Genomic DNA, 13,810 nt, shown 5'->3' on the forward strand with positions numbered 1-13,810 from the left:
GGACGGATACCTAGCTTGTCACAGGCTCCTTCCGCATGTGAAACAGGAGTGGTTGTGTTGGAGCCCTTCGTAAGTGTTGTTTGTCGTGGGGTCAGAACTGGAGAAGGTACTGGCAGGGTATGGACACAGCTCGGCCCCAACTCTGTTGGAGAGTTCTTGGTTTAAAGATCTGCTCTGGTAACTAGCACAGCATTCGTTTCTCCCGTCCCATAGCTGCGCAACAGTTTAAGCTGCTCTAAGAGGAAGTGGAGGCTCCTAGTGACTGAGCCCTCAGTACCCTGATGCCAGCCTGCTCATGTCGGCACTTCTGGGTCCTCAGCAAAGCCACATCCTGTCCAGGGAATCCCTGAGCACAGCCCACACCAGCCTACAGGAGGCTGCTGGGTCCCTTCCTCACGTCTTTGAGTCACTGATTATGAAAAGTGTGTTTCCTTCCTGTCTCCAGCAGATGAGGGCTGGGTTTAGATGAGGGCTGTCTTTATTCCCTGCTCTGTCCTGGGATCTTGTTCCTGGGGGGCTGGAGAAATGGCTCCTCCCTGACAGCCCCCTCCTTGATGCACGGGTAGGATCAGGCTCCGTCCCATGGAGGGTGCTGTGCTCAGCACTGTTGGGTGCCTTGCCTGCCAGATTTTAGATTCCGGCCTGGGGGAGAATAAATTTCTGTGCTTTGAAGCCACCCAGTTTGTGGCAACTTGTGAACCTAGTGCAGAGAGCAAGGAAAGAGTCGAGGATTGCTGGAAGTTTGGGGTCTAAGCAACTGGAGGTGGGCAGTGCACTTAATCTGCATGGGGACACGGGAGGACAGTGGGCTCTGTTGAGCTGTGGGCTCCAGAAAGAGCCATGGTCAAGTGTGGCCTCAGTGCCTTGGGAACATGAGCTGCCCAGTCTCCATCAAGACCTCAGCAAGGCTGCTGGGGCCTTCGTGTGCATCTGTACTCAGTGACCCAAAAAGAAAGAGGGACCAGAAGGCCCCATTTGCACCCCACCAAGCCTGTCTTGGACCTCATTCCTGTGACCGGTTTGAAGATGTCATTAGAAATCACAGTTCCATTTTTTTTTTTTTAAGAAACGCACTTGGCTGCAGTGACTGGTGTCCCCGCCTCCCATAATGAGTTGGGCTACAAGAGTCCTTGAACAGAGACTGAGTTTGAACTGATCAATGGCATTTGGGGGTTGGAAAATTGCTCAGGAGCCAGCTAATTTATAATGTCATATGGGCTAGACTGGAAGACCCAAGAGGATAGGCTGTCTCTTGGCTTTTTACTTCTCCTTTTTTAAAAAGGAAGGAGAAAACACAAAGTGCCACATTTGGCTGTTGAGCATTCAGAGATGCTCTGCCCTGGGTAGACCATCTGGAGACGGGGCTGTGCCTTCTCCTGCCCCTCTCCTTCCCCGCGACCTGGGCAGCCGCTCCGTGGCTTGGCGGCACATGCTCCCACTCCTGCACTCTGTCCTTTGCCCTCCACATGGCCGCTCCTTCAGTCACCCAGTTCTGGCTCTAATTTGCAGAGGACACCTGTTCCTTAATTAGCCCCAGCTTGCAGTCTGCATCTTCATCTGGGCTCCCTTTGATGGCGTGAGCTCACAGCCCCGTGGAAGGGCTGCTGTTTGGCAGTCTGCGCACATTTGCTGAGACTGAGCGGCCCTGAGCCTTCCCAGGCAGTGCGGTCCATCTGTGCGCCTGAGCATCGAAGAAAAAGAAACCACACACAGCCCAGCCACTGGCCAGCGTGGACATCACAGTTGTTGGCCAAATCTTCCCAAAGAGACCTTTGCTGCCAGTTTGCGCTCTGCAAACCATTCAGTTCGGACCTACTGTCCCCAGAACTGGGTTTGAGAGCACTGCCTGGGTGTGGACCCTCATGCTGACTCCTCTAGAGGCATATTCCCGCCACCCAGTGGGTGCCTCACATGACTGCTCACTCCACCTTTTGGAGATGTGTCGGTGTGCTTGGTCTCTTTAAATAGAGGGATGCTGTCAGCGGGCTGGGATTCCATCCATACAGAGTTTTATAGAACGGGGCCTCATGTGTCCTAGAATCTTGACAAAGATGGACTCAGCATCTGAGAAAGGGCCCCTGGAGGACAGGACCCGGGCAGCCTGCAGTGGCACTTTCTGCCCGCCTGGTGGGGGCCCTGCTGCCCCCTGTTTTTCTGTCACAGGCCTAACAACCAGTCTTCAGGTTTCTAGGATGAGATCTGACCTCCCACATGAGCCACCCCCCAACATGATTTCAGTGTGGTACCTACCCCTGGAGTGCCATGTTTTCAGCTGGAAGTGTCAGAGGTCAGAGGTGAACCCCCTAGACACCTGGGCACACCAGGAGTCCAGTTTCCAGCAGGCCGTGGTTACTTGGAAACATCTGTGGCAAATGGCTTTGTGTTTATGTATTCTTCTACCTGACATCTCCCTCTCCATCCTTCAAAAGAGAAATTCATCAGTGGAAAGTTTCCCTGAAGTGGTAATTTTCCTAAATGACTTACTGATGGTGCTGCATACAGACTTGCTCCTCTGGAATCGGTGGTTCTGCATGTGTTACCGTGTCCCCAGCTCCTCTCCCTGGGCTCAGAGGGGACTGGTGTGGGCTGCCCATTGCCTTTGCAAGGACAGTCCCCCCCTCTGCCTTCCCCTGTCCCCTGGAGCCTGAGAGAAAGTCTTTTCCTTCCTCCTCTCCCAGCAGAAGCGAACTGGTTCTGGGGCCCCGGCAGAAAGCTCTCCTCTCCAGAGCCCTCCCAGCCTGGTGACTGCCTGGGCACCTCCTCCGCCCCAGCTGATTAGAGCCTTTCCTTAAGCAGCACTTCGGTCCTTCGCATCACTCATCCTCGCAGTGATAATGGACTTGGATAAGAGGTCACAGCTTCTCCCGCATGCTGCTCTCCTTGCTGGCGGGGGCGGGACGGGCTCAGCCCGCTTCTGCGGGGCTCCCACCTGCCAGTCACGGGGACTGGCCTCTGGTGCAGCAGCTGTGATGGGCATGTCCGTATCTCGGGGCCAGAGCCACTCCGGAGCGACCCCTCCCCACATTCGTCCAGGCTTCCAGGCTGTCTGCCGCATCTCTGCGAGCGTCATTAGCATTAACGTGATAAAATGGCACAGTGTAAATGTTAATAAGGGCTGATGTCTCTCGCTGCTTCCGAGTGGCAGATTGGAAATGGTACCATCATCTTAACTCCAACGAGCAGCTTTTAATTCCTCTGCTCCCTGAGCAGCCAATTTGGCATGGAACTCGTAACCTGCCCTCGGCCCCCCTGTTTTCTCTCACCCCCATTTCCTTTTGCAAAGAAGGTTCAGATTCACACAGACCAGTTTTCTGAGACAGTTTGACCTTTTTTTCCTTTTCTAGGGTAAACACTTTTCCCTGTTCTCCAGAGAAAGGAGAACCGAGGGCCCCCATGACGACAGGCACCCCCTTCTCTGACTGGGTCCCCGCCACCCCCAAACTGCTTCACTCCCGATTTTCTTAGATGCAGTTCCTGCTCTTTCTCCTCCAGGGCATTTCGCTGGGTGACCTGCCCCAGAAGCCACTGACTTGTTCTGTAGGCGTCCCCTTGTCTTTAAGCAAAAAACGTGGCCGCTGCACGACATCCTGATCAATGCTTCCCTCTCCAGCCCTCCCGAAGGGGCATCCTCTCTACTGCGCAGCTTCGTCAGGGCTCCAGGGGCCCCACCTCGCTGTGTCCCTTCTTCCCAGTAAACTGTGAGAGCCAGGGGCACGTCTGTGTTGCTTTTGGATCCTTATTTTCCTGCCATTCCTACCTAAACACACTCACAGGCAGCTCGGTGCTGGGCACGTGGTGCTCACTTGGCGTCTGCTGACTGGAGCCGGTGGAAGGACAGTGGTGTGGAACAGTAAGCGTGAGCAGAGGCAGAGAAGCGTGGCTCTGGGTCTCTTATTCCACCCCTGGCACTTGGCACTCACCCAAGGTGTTCGACCCCAGGGAACCTCTGCCCCTCCTGGCGTGCCCCTGAGTCAGGCCCCGGCCTTAGCTGCAGGCAGAGGCTGCGTGAATGGTGGTGTCCTCCCCACGCAGCCGGGCTGCTGTGCGCAGCCAGCCTCTGCCGTGCCCTTACTCTCGTTTTCATCACCCAGGCTGTCTTCACTCTCCTCCTCGGACCTTTCACCTTCTTTGATGTCCAGAAGACCAAGTACCTGCAGATCTTAACCTCTCTGATGAGATGGATCGGTGAGTCTGAGAAACATCTCCATTCTCTGCCCTGTCTCCCCTTGTCCCTTCCTTGGCCTTTTCTGAGAGGCCAGGCTCCCAGCCCTCCCTGGAATGTGGCAGTAGTTTCCATGGACTCGGGCCTGTCTGGTCCTCCGACCTTTCCAGAGGACGAGGAGGAGGCAGGTACTCTGCCAGCCAGCCTTTTACTGGTGGGGAAATTTAGTACCAAAAAAGAAAATTATTTTTTCAAGACCACATAATGTAGATGGAGGTGGGGCCAGGGCTGCTGATTCTGGGACCAGCCCCTTTTCACACGTACACGTTGGATCCCCACTGACCCACAGGCTGGCAGTAGGGTCCTGAAGGCCTGGGTTGGGCTGTGGCCCCTGCAGGGCACGGGAGCAGCACGGCGCTGCGTTCTGCCAGGTGACATCTCACAGCGCAGCACAACCATAAAACCCAGCAGGCCGTGGCAGCAGCCAATCTCTGCCTCCAAGTCCCCAGCCACCAGGGCATGAAAAGATGCCCCGTCCATGTCGTCTCCTAACCACATGATGTCCTGCGAGTAAGGGTACCATTGTCCTCAGCTGGGGCTTGGGGGTCTCTCCCCGCCAAGCCAGGCTGTCAGTAGGGAGCTTGTTCACTCCTACCCTAGGGAGGGGCCTAGTGCTGGTCAACCTGGATTGAGGACAGGAGGGTGTCCTGGTGTCGTTTCCCCCCCCCCCCCCATGTCACCAGTATGCACTCTGGGCATCAGTTGGGTGCTTGTTTGGCCTTGTCTGAAAGCCGAGAAGGCTGCTGCTGTTAGACAGAGGGGCTTGGGCTCAGTGGGCGTGTCTAGCCCCCAGGTGTCTGGGCACCTCCCGGGAGCTCACGTGTCTCAACACAGAGGCTCCAGAGGAACCGGGATCAGGGTTCCTCCCTCCTCGCCATTGCCCCTGCCCCCGGCCCCCTTTCCCACTGCTCGACCTCCCACCCTCACCAGGACTCTGGGTCTGGGTCTGTGCGTTGGTCCTGCCTCCATGCTGGGACTCAGCAGGTGGTCATGATGCTCTGAGGACAGTTTCTGATCCAAATGACTCCCATAGTTCTGGCATCTCCAGCCCCCTGGTTCCCCAGACTCGGGGGATTTCAGGATCCTGGTGTGAGGAGCTGCCGTACACAGGAGTCCTGGCATCTATAGCTGGAAGGGACTGGCCCCACCCCTGCAGGAGCAGTCCCTGTAGCACAGGGGAGAGGCTGGCCCCCGGGGCCTGGAGTGCGAGACTAGGTAAAGCTCCCGCTCTGCTCTGAGTGCTGGAAAGTTCTTTGTCTGGAGCCAAACCCGCCAGCCTATAACTTCTTCCCACTCTTCGTCCGTCCTTTTGAGGAAATGAGTCCACTTCATCCATGCACTTCTGGGCCTCTAACTTGAGGAGCCTTTTTGTCATCCAGCTGACATGAGGGAGGACACCTGTTGGTACCTACACAAGGTGGAATTCCTTGTCTGATCACATACTCACCCGTGGGGTGCTGTTCCCAAATTTCATTCACAAGTCCCAAAGCCCTGGGTTAGACTAAGATGACCACCTGGGGAAATGAGCACTTGTGACTTAGAACATGAGCATCACACGGGCTGAAGGACTGCTGTGGGAGTGGAGCCCCCCTGGGTGCTAGGAGGGGTTGTGTCTGGGAATCGGGGTCAGCAGAGATCAGAAACGCAGGCTGCCCACCCTTTTGCTTATTCCTCTGCTGGTAGGAAGTGTTTGAAAGCCCTGGTGACCTGCAGAAGGAGTTTTCTCAGTAAAGCAGTATTTGGGGAAAAACATTCTCCTGCCTCACTTTCCTGGCCTCAGTGTGTCATGTGGCCACTGTCGCTCTCAGCAGCTGGGTCTGTAGCCCTGAAAGTCTGGCCCCCACCCTGCTCGCATTGGCTGTCCTTGGTGTGCGGCATCGACGGTGGGAAGCTGGGAGGGGGCTCCCTAGGCACTGGGCTGCTACCTGTTTCCTTTCCCTCGTCCTGGAGGACAGGAAGGGGTAGGGAGTGGGGGGGACGCTCCTGCTTTAGCTGGCATGTCAGCCCAAGAGGGGATGACAGCAGGATAATGACAGTTAATGGCCTCTGTAGACCCCTGCACCTGCTTAGTGCAACAAATTTCTCTCTGCACCTGGTGAGTAATAGGTACATTAAAAGGGAGATGTTGTGAAAGCGAGAGGGGGAGGCTGACGGGAAGTAAAGAGCAGCTGTCTCAGGGCAGGATATGAGCTCTACCCCAGACTTGGGTCGGGGGAGCCAAGCTTGGTGGCCAGCAGCGACAGCTCTCACTCCCTTTCCATTCCACCATGGGAGGCCTCTCCTCCCCCCCCCACCCCCCCACCCCCAGTCAATGGGCTGCTGGTCCCCTCCTCCTCCTGCGGGGGCAGCCAGCGGCACAGTGGCCCTGGGACTGCAGTCAGACTGTGAGCCCAGCCCCTTCCTCTCTGTCTGAAGAGGCCCTGCACCGCCCCAGCACCCCGTGGTCTCTCTCCCTGAGGCTCCAGGGCCCTCAGAGGCAGCCCCTGCTGTGCTGCAAAGTGAAGTGACAATGGCCTCCAGAGAGAGGCTCTTGGCAGCATTGGTAACTTGAGGTAGAGACCAGCTCCTGAAGGTCGTCAGTACTTGTTTTTTTGGTGGTGACATTGTTGTCTTGACATTGTTGTCTTTGCAAGTCATTTACCTCTTTCTACCTTTGATACAAGAGATAATCAAATGTCAGGAGCCTCTCAGGCGAGTCTTTTCTCCAGAGTGCTGCTGTGGGTGACAAGGCACAGGCAGTCATTTTTCTCCATGAGAGAATCAGACCTCCGGGCTTGAAAAGCAAGCCTCTGTGACACAGAGCCCTCTCGGGCGAAAGAAAAATTGCCCAGTTAAATAAACTCTAACATGCGGCTGAGTCTGGGGTTTAGTTCCCAGCTGGTGCGTTGGAGCCACCTGGGCATTCTTCTCTGCTCTGGCTGGAGGTGTTTCCCTTGTCCAAACACCAGGCAGCAGTGTGGGGAGGGGAGGAAGGCGATGGAGATCACAGAATCCTTGGAGCCACCAAGGAACACAGAACAGGCAGCCCCGCTTATGGGAGGGACCTGGGTGCAGACCCCACTGAGCATGTCCCTTGTCTGGGCCAAGCTCACCCCAGGCAGCTTTTCTAGAACTGCCCTAAAGGCAGTGACCTCAGAAGCCCACTTGTATTCTCAAGTCTGCGCCAAGTTGTCAGTTTGCAATGAACTCCCTTTTCATTTGCCTCCAAAGCAGCTGTGTGGCAGTGTCCCCACTCTCCCCTTCCCACACCCCCGCCCGCCTCGCCCAGATCGGGGCTGTGCCTTTCCAAGAGCCGAGCAGTGCTCGGGGGGCAGTGACAGGCTTGGGTTCCAGGAAGACAAAGAGGAAGAACGAGCACCAAAGGGACCGGAAAATCATAAATAAATGTGCTGAGCCGGAAACTTTCTTGTGCTTAATTAGGAATTTGTTCTGCCATCTGTTGAAACGAGGCCGGGGGAGATTGTGGGCCGGAGCTCTGCCGGGAGCCTTCAGGCCAGCTCCTCCGAGAGCTTTCTCTCTGCCCTCATCAGCCTCCTCGGCCTCAGAACCCCCCTCGTGCTGCCACATGAGACTGAAAGGGTTAAACGACCTTTGCAAATAGCCACTGTCCAGGAAAACTGCCAAAATATGGATGACAAGTGACAATACCCATTCATTTCTTACGTTCCCCCAATAAGTTCTGAGGAGCCCAGCCTGGTCAGTTTGGGGTACCTGGGACTTTGGGGTACCTGGGATGCAGATGTCCCCGCATCTGCGTGTGTGAGGAGGGTCTTAAGTGTGCTGTGCCCTGGCCTTAGCAGTCGCCGGTCAGCTCCCCTCGGGCAGCTGCCTGGCTCACATCTGCCGCGGCTCCTGAACTCAGGAGCTTCAGGGCTGGGGGCTGGTGTGCAGCAGTGCCACGCATACCGTTGTCACACCTCCCACCCGGTTCCCTTCAGCGTGGGTCAGACGGTGTGTGCTCCCAATACTCACCGACAGCCAGGTTCCCCGTCTGTTGGTGGCAGTGGAGACTCACCTCACTGAGCAGACTGTGTCTAAAGAACTTACTAGCACGGCACTCTGGGAGGCCGAGGCGGGTGGATTGCTCGAGGTCAGGAGTTCGAAACCAGCCTGAGCGAGACCCCGCCTCTACTAAAAAGAGAAAGAAATTAATCGACCAACTAAAATATATATATACAAAAAATTAGCCGGGCATGGTGGTGCATGCCTGTAGTCCCAGCTACTCGGGAGGCTGAGGCAGAAGGATGGCTTGAGCCCAGGAGATTGAGGTTGCTATGGGCTAGGCTGATGTCACAGCACTCACTGTAGCCTGGGCAACAAAGTGAGACTCTGTCTCAAAAAAAAAAAAAAAGAACTTACTAGCACAGGCCCAGCACCCAGTCAGCGTTCAGACCTGAGCCTCGATGGGCATCACCCGAACTGTCATTCCGAGAGTGACCTCAGAACGAGCCTCCCTTGGGGCTGGCCGAGGGACTAGGAACTTCAGCCACCTCCAGAGAGAGCTGTGGTGCTAGGCGTCACACTAGGTCTCCCAGGGAGATCTTGATGCCCCCAGGTTGCCTCTGCACAGCCTCCCGCCACACCCCCACGGTGGTCCCTGGTGCACACTGGGAGGGGAGCCCTCCCTGCACCATCACCCCCAGCTCCCACCCCCACCCCTGAGAGGGTGGAAAGCAGGCCCCTCTCACGAAGGGGCAGGCTCCCTCTCTGGCTCCCAGCTCCCTGTCAGCAGCAGGTAGACTCGGGTTGGGCGAGACGCAGGAAAGGTGCTGTCTTCGTGCCCGCAGCCCCAGCGCCGGGGCCTTAGAGCCTGAGCCTTAAGCAGCTAAACGATGACTGTAGGCTGTTCCCACTAGGGCCACCCAGCCGCTGCCCAGCTGGGCCTCCTGGGCTGGACGGGGCCGGGGTGGCATCGTCACTTCAGCCCCATTACCAGCTTTCCCCTGGCAGATGCCTGCAGACGCCTCCCACTCGGGGACACGAACAGCTGGCTCAGCTCGGGGCGCCCCATTTGGCGTTATTAAAAAACCGATTCTTTCTAATAAAGGCTGCTCTGGAGCGCCGCAGCCGGGCTCAGGCCTGGGTTGTCGAGGACCCACCGGGCTCGCTTCCCTCTGATTGTGTATTCAGAGCAGACGCCGCACGCAGCCTTCCCGTGTCTGTTCCCGCAAAGTGGGTCAGACGCCGTCTTCTCCAAGCGGCGTTCGTGGGTGAACTTGAGCTGCCTCCTGAAGTTCTCAGCCCCGCACTCCCACCTCCCCTGGCAGGTGCCCCAGATTTGTTTTCCAAGCCACAGGGAGCGGTGGGATTCGGCAGTGGTGGCAGGCAAGGCAGGAGGTCCCCAAGAGGAGATTGTCACCTAGGGGCATGTGGGCTTTCTGGTGTTTCCCTGTCCCCAGATCCGTGACTGATCTCTGTAGGGTGCCTCCCGGTGGGATTGCTCCGATCTGTCACCACCAGCAGCCAGGGGTCTTATGTGTCTGGGCCATCTGTTGCCCGCTGCTGCCAACTTGGCGTTTGAATTCCTTCACAGCCGCTCAACTAGTGCCTCTCAGGAGCCCAGGGAGGAGCCCACCGCCGCCGCCAGTGAGGACAGCACCTTCGTGCCCTCTGTGCATCCAGACAGCCTTGCCCCATGGTCAGCGGCCTGTGTCCCCCGGGCCTCTGCCACAGCCCTGCCCACCCTCTCTGGGCTGCTGTCCAGGACTCTCCTGGGCTGGCCAGTGTCTAGCTTTCAGTGGTCATAATACTAGTGGAGGGAATCTGGAAAAACCTTTCATGTATGTTTCATTTTGGTCTTACTTTTATTCTTGGTTTTCGAGAAGTTCTCTCTGCAAGTACATAGAGGTCAGTTTGTAGGAGAGAAGCCCAGGGTTTCTGTCTTAGGGTAAAGTAGGCACTTAATTAAAGTTTGCTAAAGAAGAGCTAGCCATATGCCACCAAATGACATCTGTCATTAGCATCCATCAGGGCTGACCTGAGAGTTCTGCTTGGCCTGAACATAGGCTGTTGCTCTTCCGGCTGCACCTCTCCCCTGTGCAGCCTTTGTCATCAGCAGCTCCGATCTGTGTGTGCCACCGAGTCCTGTGCAGACTGGCCACCAAACAACGATGTCTACTTCAGCCCAGGAGCTTAGTGGCCAGCTGCCTGGGCACTGAAAAGGCGAGGGAGGATATGTCCCAGGTCACTCGTGGTTGTGGGTTGAGATATCTGGCCCGACGATGGTTACGGGCATAGCCTCTGCGCAGAATTGGGCTTCACATGGGCAGGGTCAAGTGCGACAGGGTCAGGCAGTCGTGTACATCTGCAGCGCTTACGTGACCCACCGTAGCCCTGGGGCTCCAGAACTTGCATTCAGACCAGGGCAGTCGAAACGTCCTTGTCCCGCCTCTCCTTGTCATCCTCACTCTTCCTCTCCTTCCCGTCTCTGCATCTAGCTGGCAGCTCCAGAGTGAAGGGCTGAGTGGCCTTCAGGAAAGGTGACAGGGCCTGAAATTTCCAAGCTCCAGGAAGGAGAGTAGTCAGCCAGCAGCCAGAGGCCCCTCGGCCCTGCCTTCCCGCAATTACAGCCGTGCTCGCTCTTGACAGCTTAAGAATGAAAAATTGAGACCCTGCCCTCCCAGGCACCGGCCATGCTCCGGGGGTGTGGAGGAGTCGAAGGGTAGAAAGGCCGGAACTCCTGACTTCCTGCTTCAGTATGGCTGCTTCTGAGGCTTGGGCGGATCAGCCGCCCCTCCTGCCACTCATGGGAAGAGGAGGACTCTGCTCTGAGGCCTTTGGGCTAAATAATTCAGCCACAGGGTAGAGCCCAGTCCTGTAAAGTTGATTATTTCAACTTCTCTCCTCCCATGACAGGATGGACAGAGCTAAAATCCAGAAAGTGATGGGGCTGGCCCACATGAGAAGGGAATCCACCTGGATTTGAATTTCCTCATTAGCAGAAAGCAGTGATTGCTGAGTGAGTTGTTAGAGGCAAGACCAGCAAACCCCGAATGTCTCACAGGCCTGAGATGAAAATCTGCCCCGGGGCCAAGATGCCTTTGGTGGCGAGCATGTCTGTGGAGAGTGTCCCATGTTCCCTGAAGGGAGCTCCTCCCAGTCAGAGACCAAGTGTGGCCTTTCAGGCCATGAAAAGAGCCCCCACCTGACCACAGCCTGTGCCCAGGTAGCAGGCGACACCAGAGGAAAAAGGGACTAGTGTGGGCTCCGGAGAGCCCATTTTCCTCATCCAGAGAGAGCACACACCCAGAGTCCCCAGATGACAGAGTAGTGGGGACAGCTTGGCCTCGGAAGCAGTGGGGAGTATGAGAGGAGAAACCAAGGGTCGGTTCACAGAGCAGTGTGAGCAGCCTATCTGGGGTCGTCCTTGCCCCCCACCCCATCCCTGGCCACCAAGCCCCAAAGTTTAGCTGACACCAGTGATGGGGTGTCCCTGGGAAGGGTTCTGACAGCAGCTTGACCTGGCCGAGAAGAGGGGTCACAAGTATGACCCCCGTCCCCCTCCTCAGAGCATAAGAATGGGAGGAGAACTCAGGGTTGACCAGGTTTCTCCTGCTTGCCTGGGAACAGGCTTTCAGAGAAGCGGGTTTCTGTGATGATAAAAGGAACCTACAGGTTTTGAGCAATTGCTGCCGGCAGGCTCTGGCCAAGCGCCTCACTGCTCCCTCGTTCCATTCCCTCAGCGCCGTGATCATCTCCACTTTGAAAGGTGACAGAACAGAGTTCGCCCCAAGGTTACACAGTTAAGTGGCAGATTCAGGATTTGCATCCAGTGTGGCTTGGCTGTTTCCAAGACAGGACAGTGTCTTGGGGCATAACTCACCACCCACACCTTAGGCTTCTCGGGCTTCTCCTCGAGCCTGCGACTGGGGCTCTCCTTCTCAGTGGTCGGTCTGGTTGTTTCAGGAACAAATGCCCAGTCACCTCCTTTTAGGGCCAAGAAACTGCCTGGTCTTCAGAGGTTCTCAGCCCAGGCTGGTCTTACCCATCAGCCCTCCCAGCCCTCCAGAGACAGCCCTGCAGCTCGGCGCCCTCCAAGGGCAGTGCAGTGGCGAAGGAGGAAGCTGGCGCAAGTCCTCCCCCAGACCCAGCTTCCTGCCCGGAGCGCCAGGGCCCGAGCTGGTAGCCATTCATTATCATCAGCCCTGGCATGTCGATTCTCTGCTTGGAGAAGAGAGTGCCGCCTCCAGACAGCTGCGGTGATGGATGGCTTCCACCTCGCATGTGTCAAAGCCAGAGCCCTGTGTGGGGTTTGGGTAGCCCAGGCTGGAGCCTCCCCCAGCCTCAGGGCATCTGGGGCCGGGTTCGGAGGTCAGAGGTTGTGGGGCGGCTTTCCAGGAAGCAGCCTTGCCAAGGAAAGGCTCAGCCCAGCTCTGGCTGATGGAAAGGGGCTGGGGCAGCTCACGCAGGGGGAAGCTAGTTAGACGCACCCTCAGCTGTCAGGGTCGTGGCTCCACCATATTCCTATCCCTTCCAGGCCCTGGCCAAGAGGATGAGCAGGCTGAGGACAGGGCCTTCGGGCAAAAGCTGCTGGGCAGAGTCCTCCGTGGCTCCCAAGAGGCTCTGTCTAGCTGGTGCCCTTATTGACATGTCTCTCGGACTCGGTGGCCAAGGACCACAGGCCACTTCCGTAATACCCCAGGTCCAGCCACCACCTCCCCTCTGCAGCGAGGGCCACCCTGGCAGGCCCAGCCCGAGAGGACTCAGAGCCTGTTTGTCCTCTGTCTTTTCAAGGAGTAGTGCAGTGTCACAGGTCCATCCCAGGTCTCCCAGTGCAAATCAGGGCAGGTGGCAGGGTTAGATTTAGGGGACCTGGGCTGAGCTTGGAGACAGGAGGCAGAAATCTTTCAAAGTCCCACCAGCTCAGGTGTTTCGTAGGTATATACACACCTACAGGCCACCTGGTCACAGTGAACCCCCCTGCCCAGTAGAAATCCAACACCAGCCACCTGGGGAATTTTTAATTTTTTAGTAACCACATTTAAAAATTAATCAGTTTTGATAACATACTTATTTAATGTATCAAAAATATCTTTAACATGTAATCAATATGAACAAATGATCAATGAGGTATTTCACATTCTTTTCTCACACCGAGTTGTTGAAACCCAGTGTGTGTTCCACACCTCAGCACACCTCGGTTCAGACAGCCACGTTCAAGTGCCCAGTGGCCACGTGTGCCTCTCTTGATGGTTTCATTCACATCTTCTGGGAGAGCCCCAGGCAGGGTTGAGACATGCCCAGAGGGAGCCTTCACATAGTTTCAGAGCCTCTCGAGAATGAGGAAAAGGGTAAAACCACCAAAAGGGACCCCGTACTCGTCCTCACACATCCACGAGGAGCCCTGGCCAGTGGCCCGTGCCTCACGCCGGCCCCACGCAGACCCCAGGATTCCGCAAGGCAGGCGCCCCACCACCACACTCTGAGCAGCAGGGAGCGCCTCGCCACCGCTCATAGATCAAGGCAACGCCAGCCTGGCCACTTGATGTGCTGCCAGCTATGGAGGCCCTGGGAGGATCTCTTCCCTCTCACACCTCCAGCGTGAGCCGGCACTTCTGCTGCGGGTGGAGCTGGCCACTGATGACTGAT

At 56.6% G+C, this 13,810-nt stretch overlaps 1 protein-coding gene across 2 annotated transcripts in view; it reads left to right on the forward strand.

The window, feature by feature from the left end:
• Nucleotides 1-13,810, forward strand: part of SLC38A12 (solute carrier family 38 member 12) — a 57,652-nt gene that overhangs the window by 34,837 nt on the left and 9,005 nt on the right. For both annotated transcript variants that reach the window (XM_012778746.2, XM_075994732.1), the window contains exon 9: nucleotides 4,092-4,185. In XM_012778746.2, the coding sequence (XP_012634200.2) occupies nucleotides 4,092-4,185 (94 nt within the window). The remainder of the gene's footprint in view (nucleotides 1-4,091; nucleotides 4,186-13,810) is intronic.

Source organism: Microcebus murinus, chromosome 18, assembly GCF_040939455.1.
Source record: "Microcebus murinus isolate Inina chromosome 18, M.murinus_Inina_mat1.0, whole genome shotgun sequence".
In the NCBI taxonomy this organism is placed as follows: Eukaryota; Metazoa; Chordata; class Mammalia; order Primates; family Cheirogaleidae; genus Microcebus; species Microcebus murinus.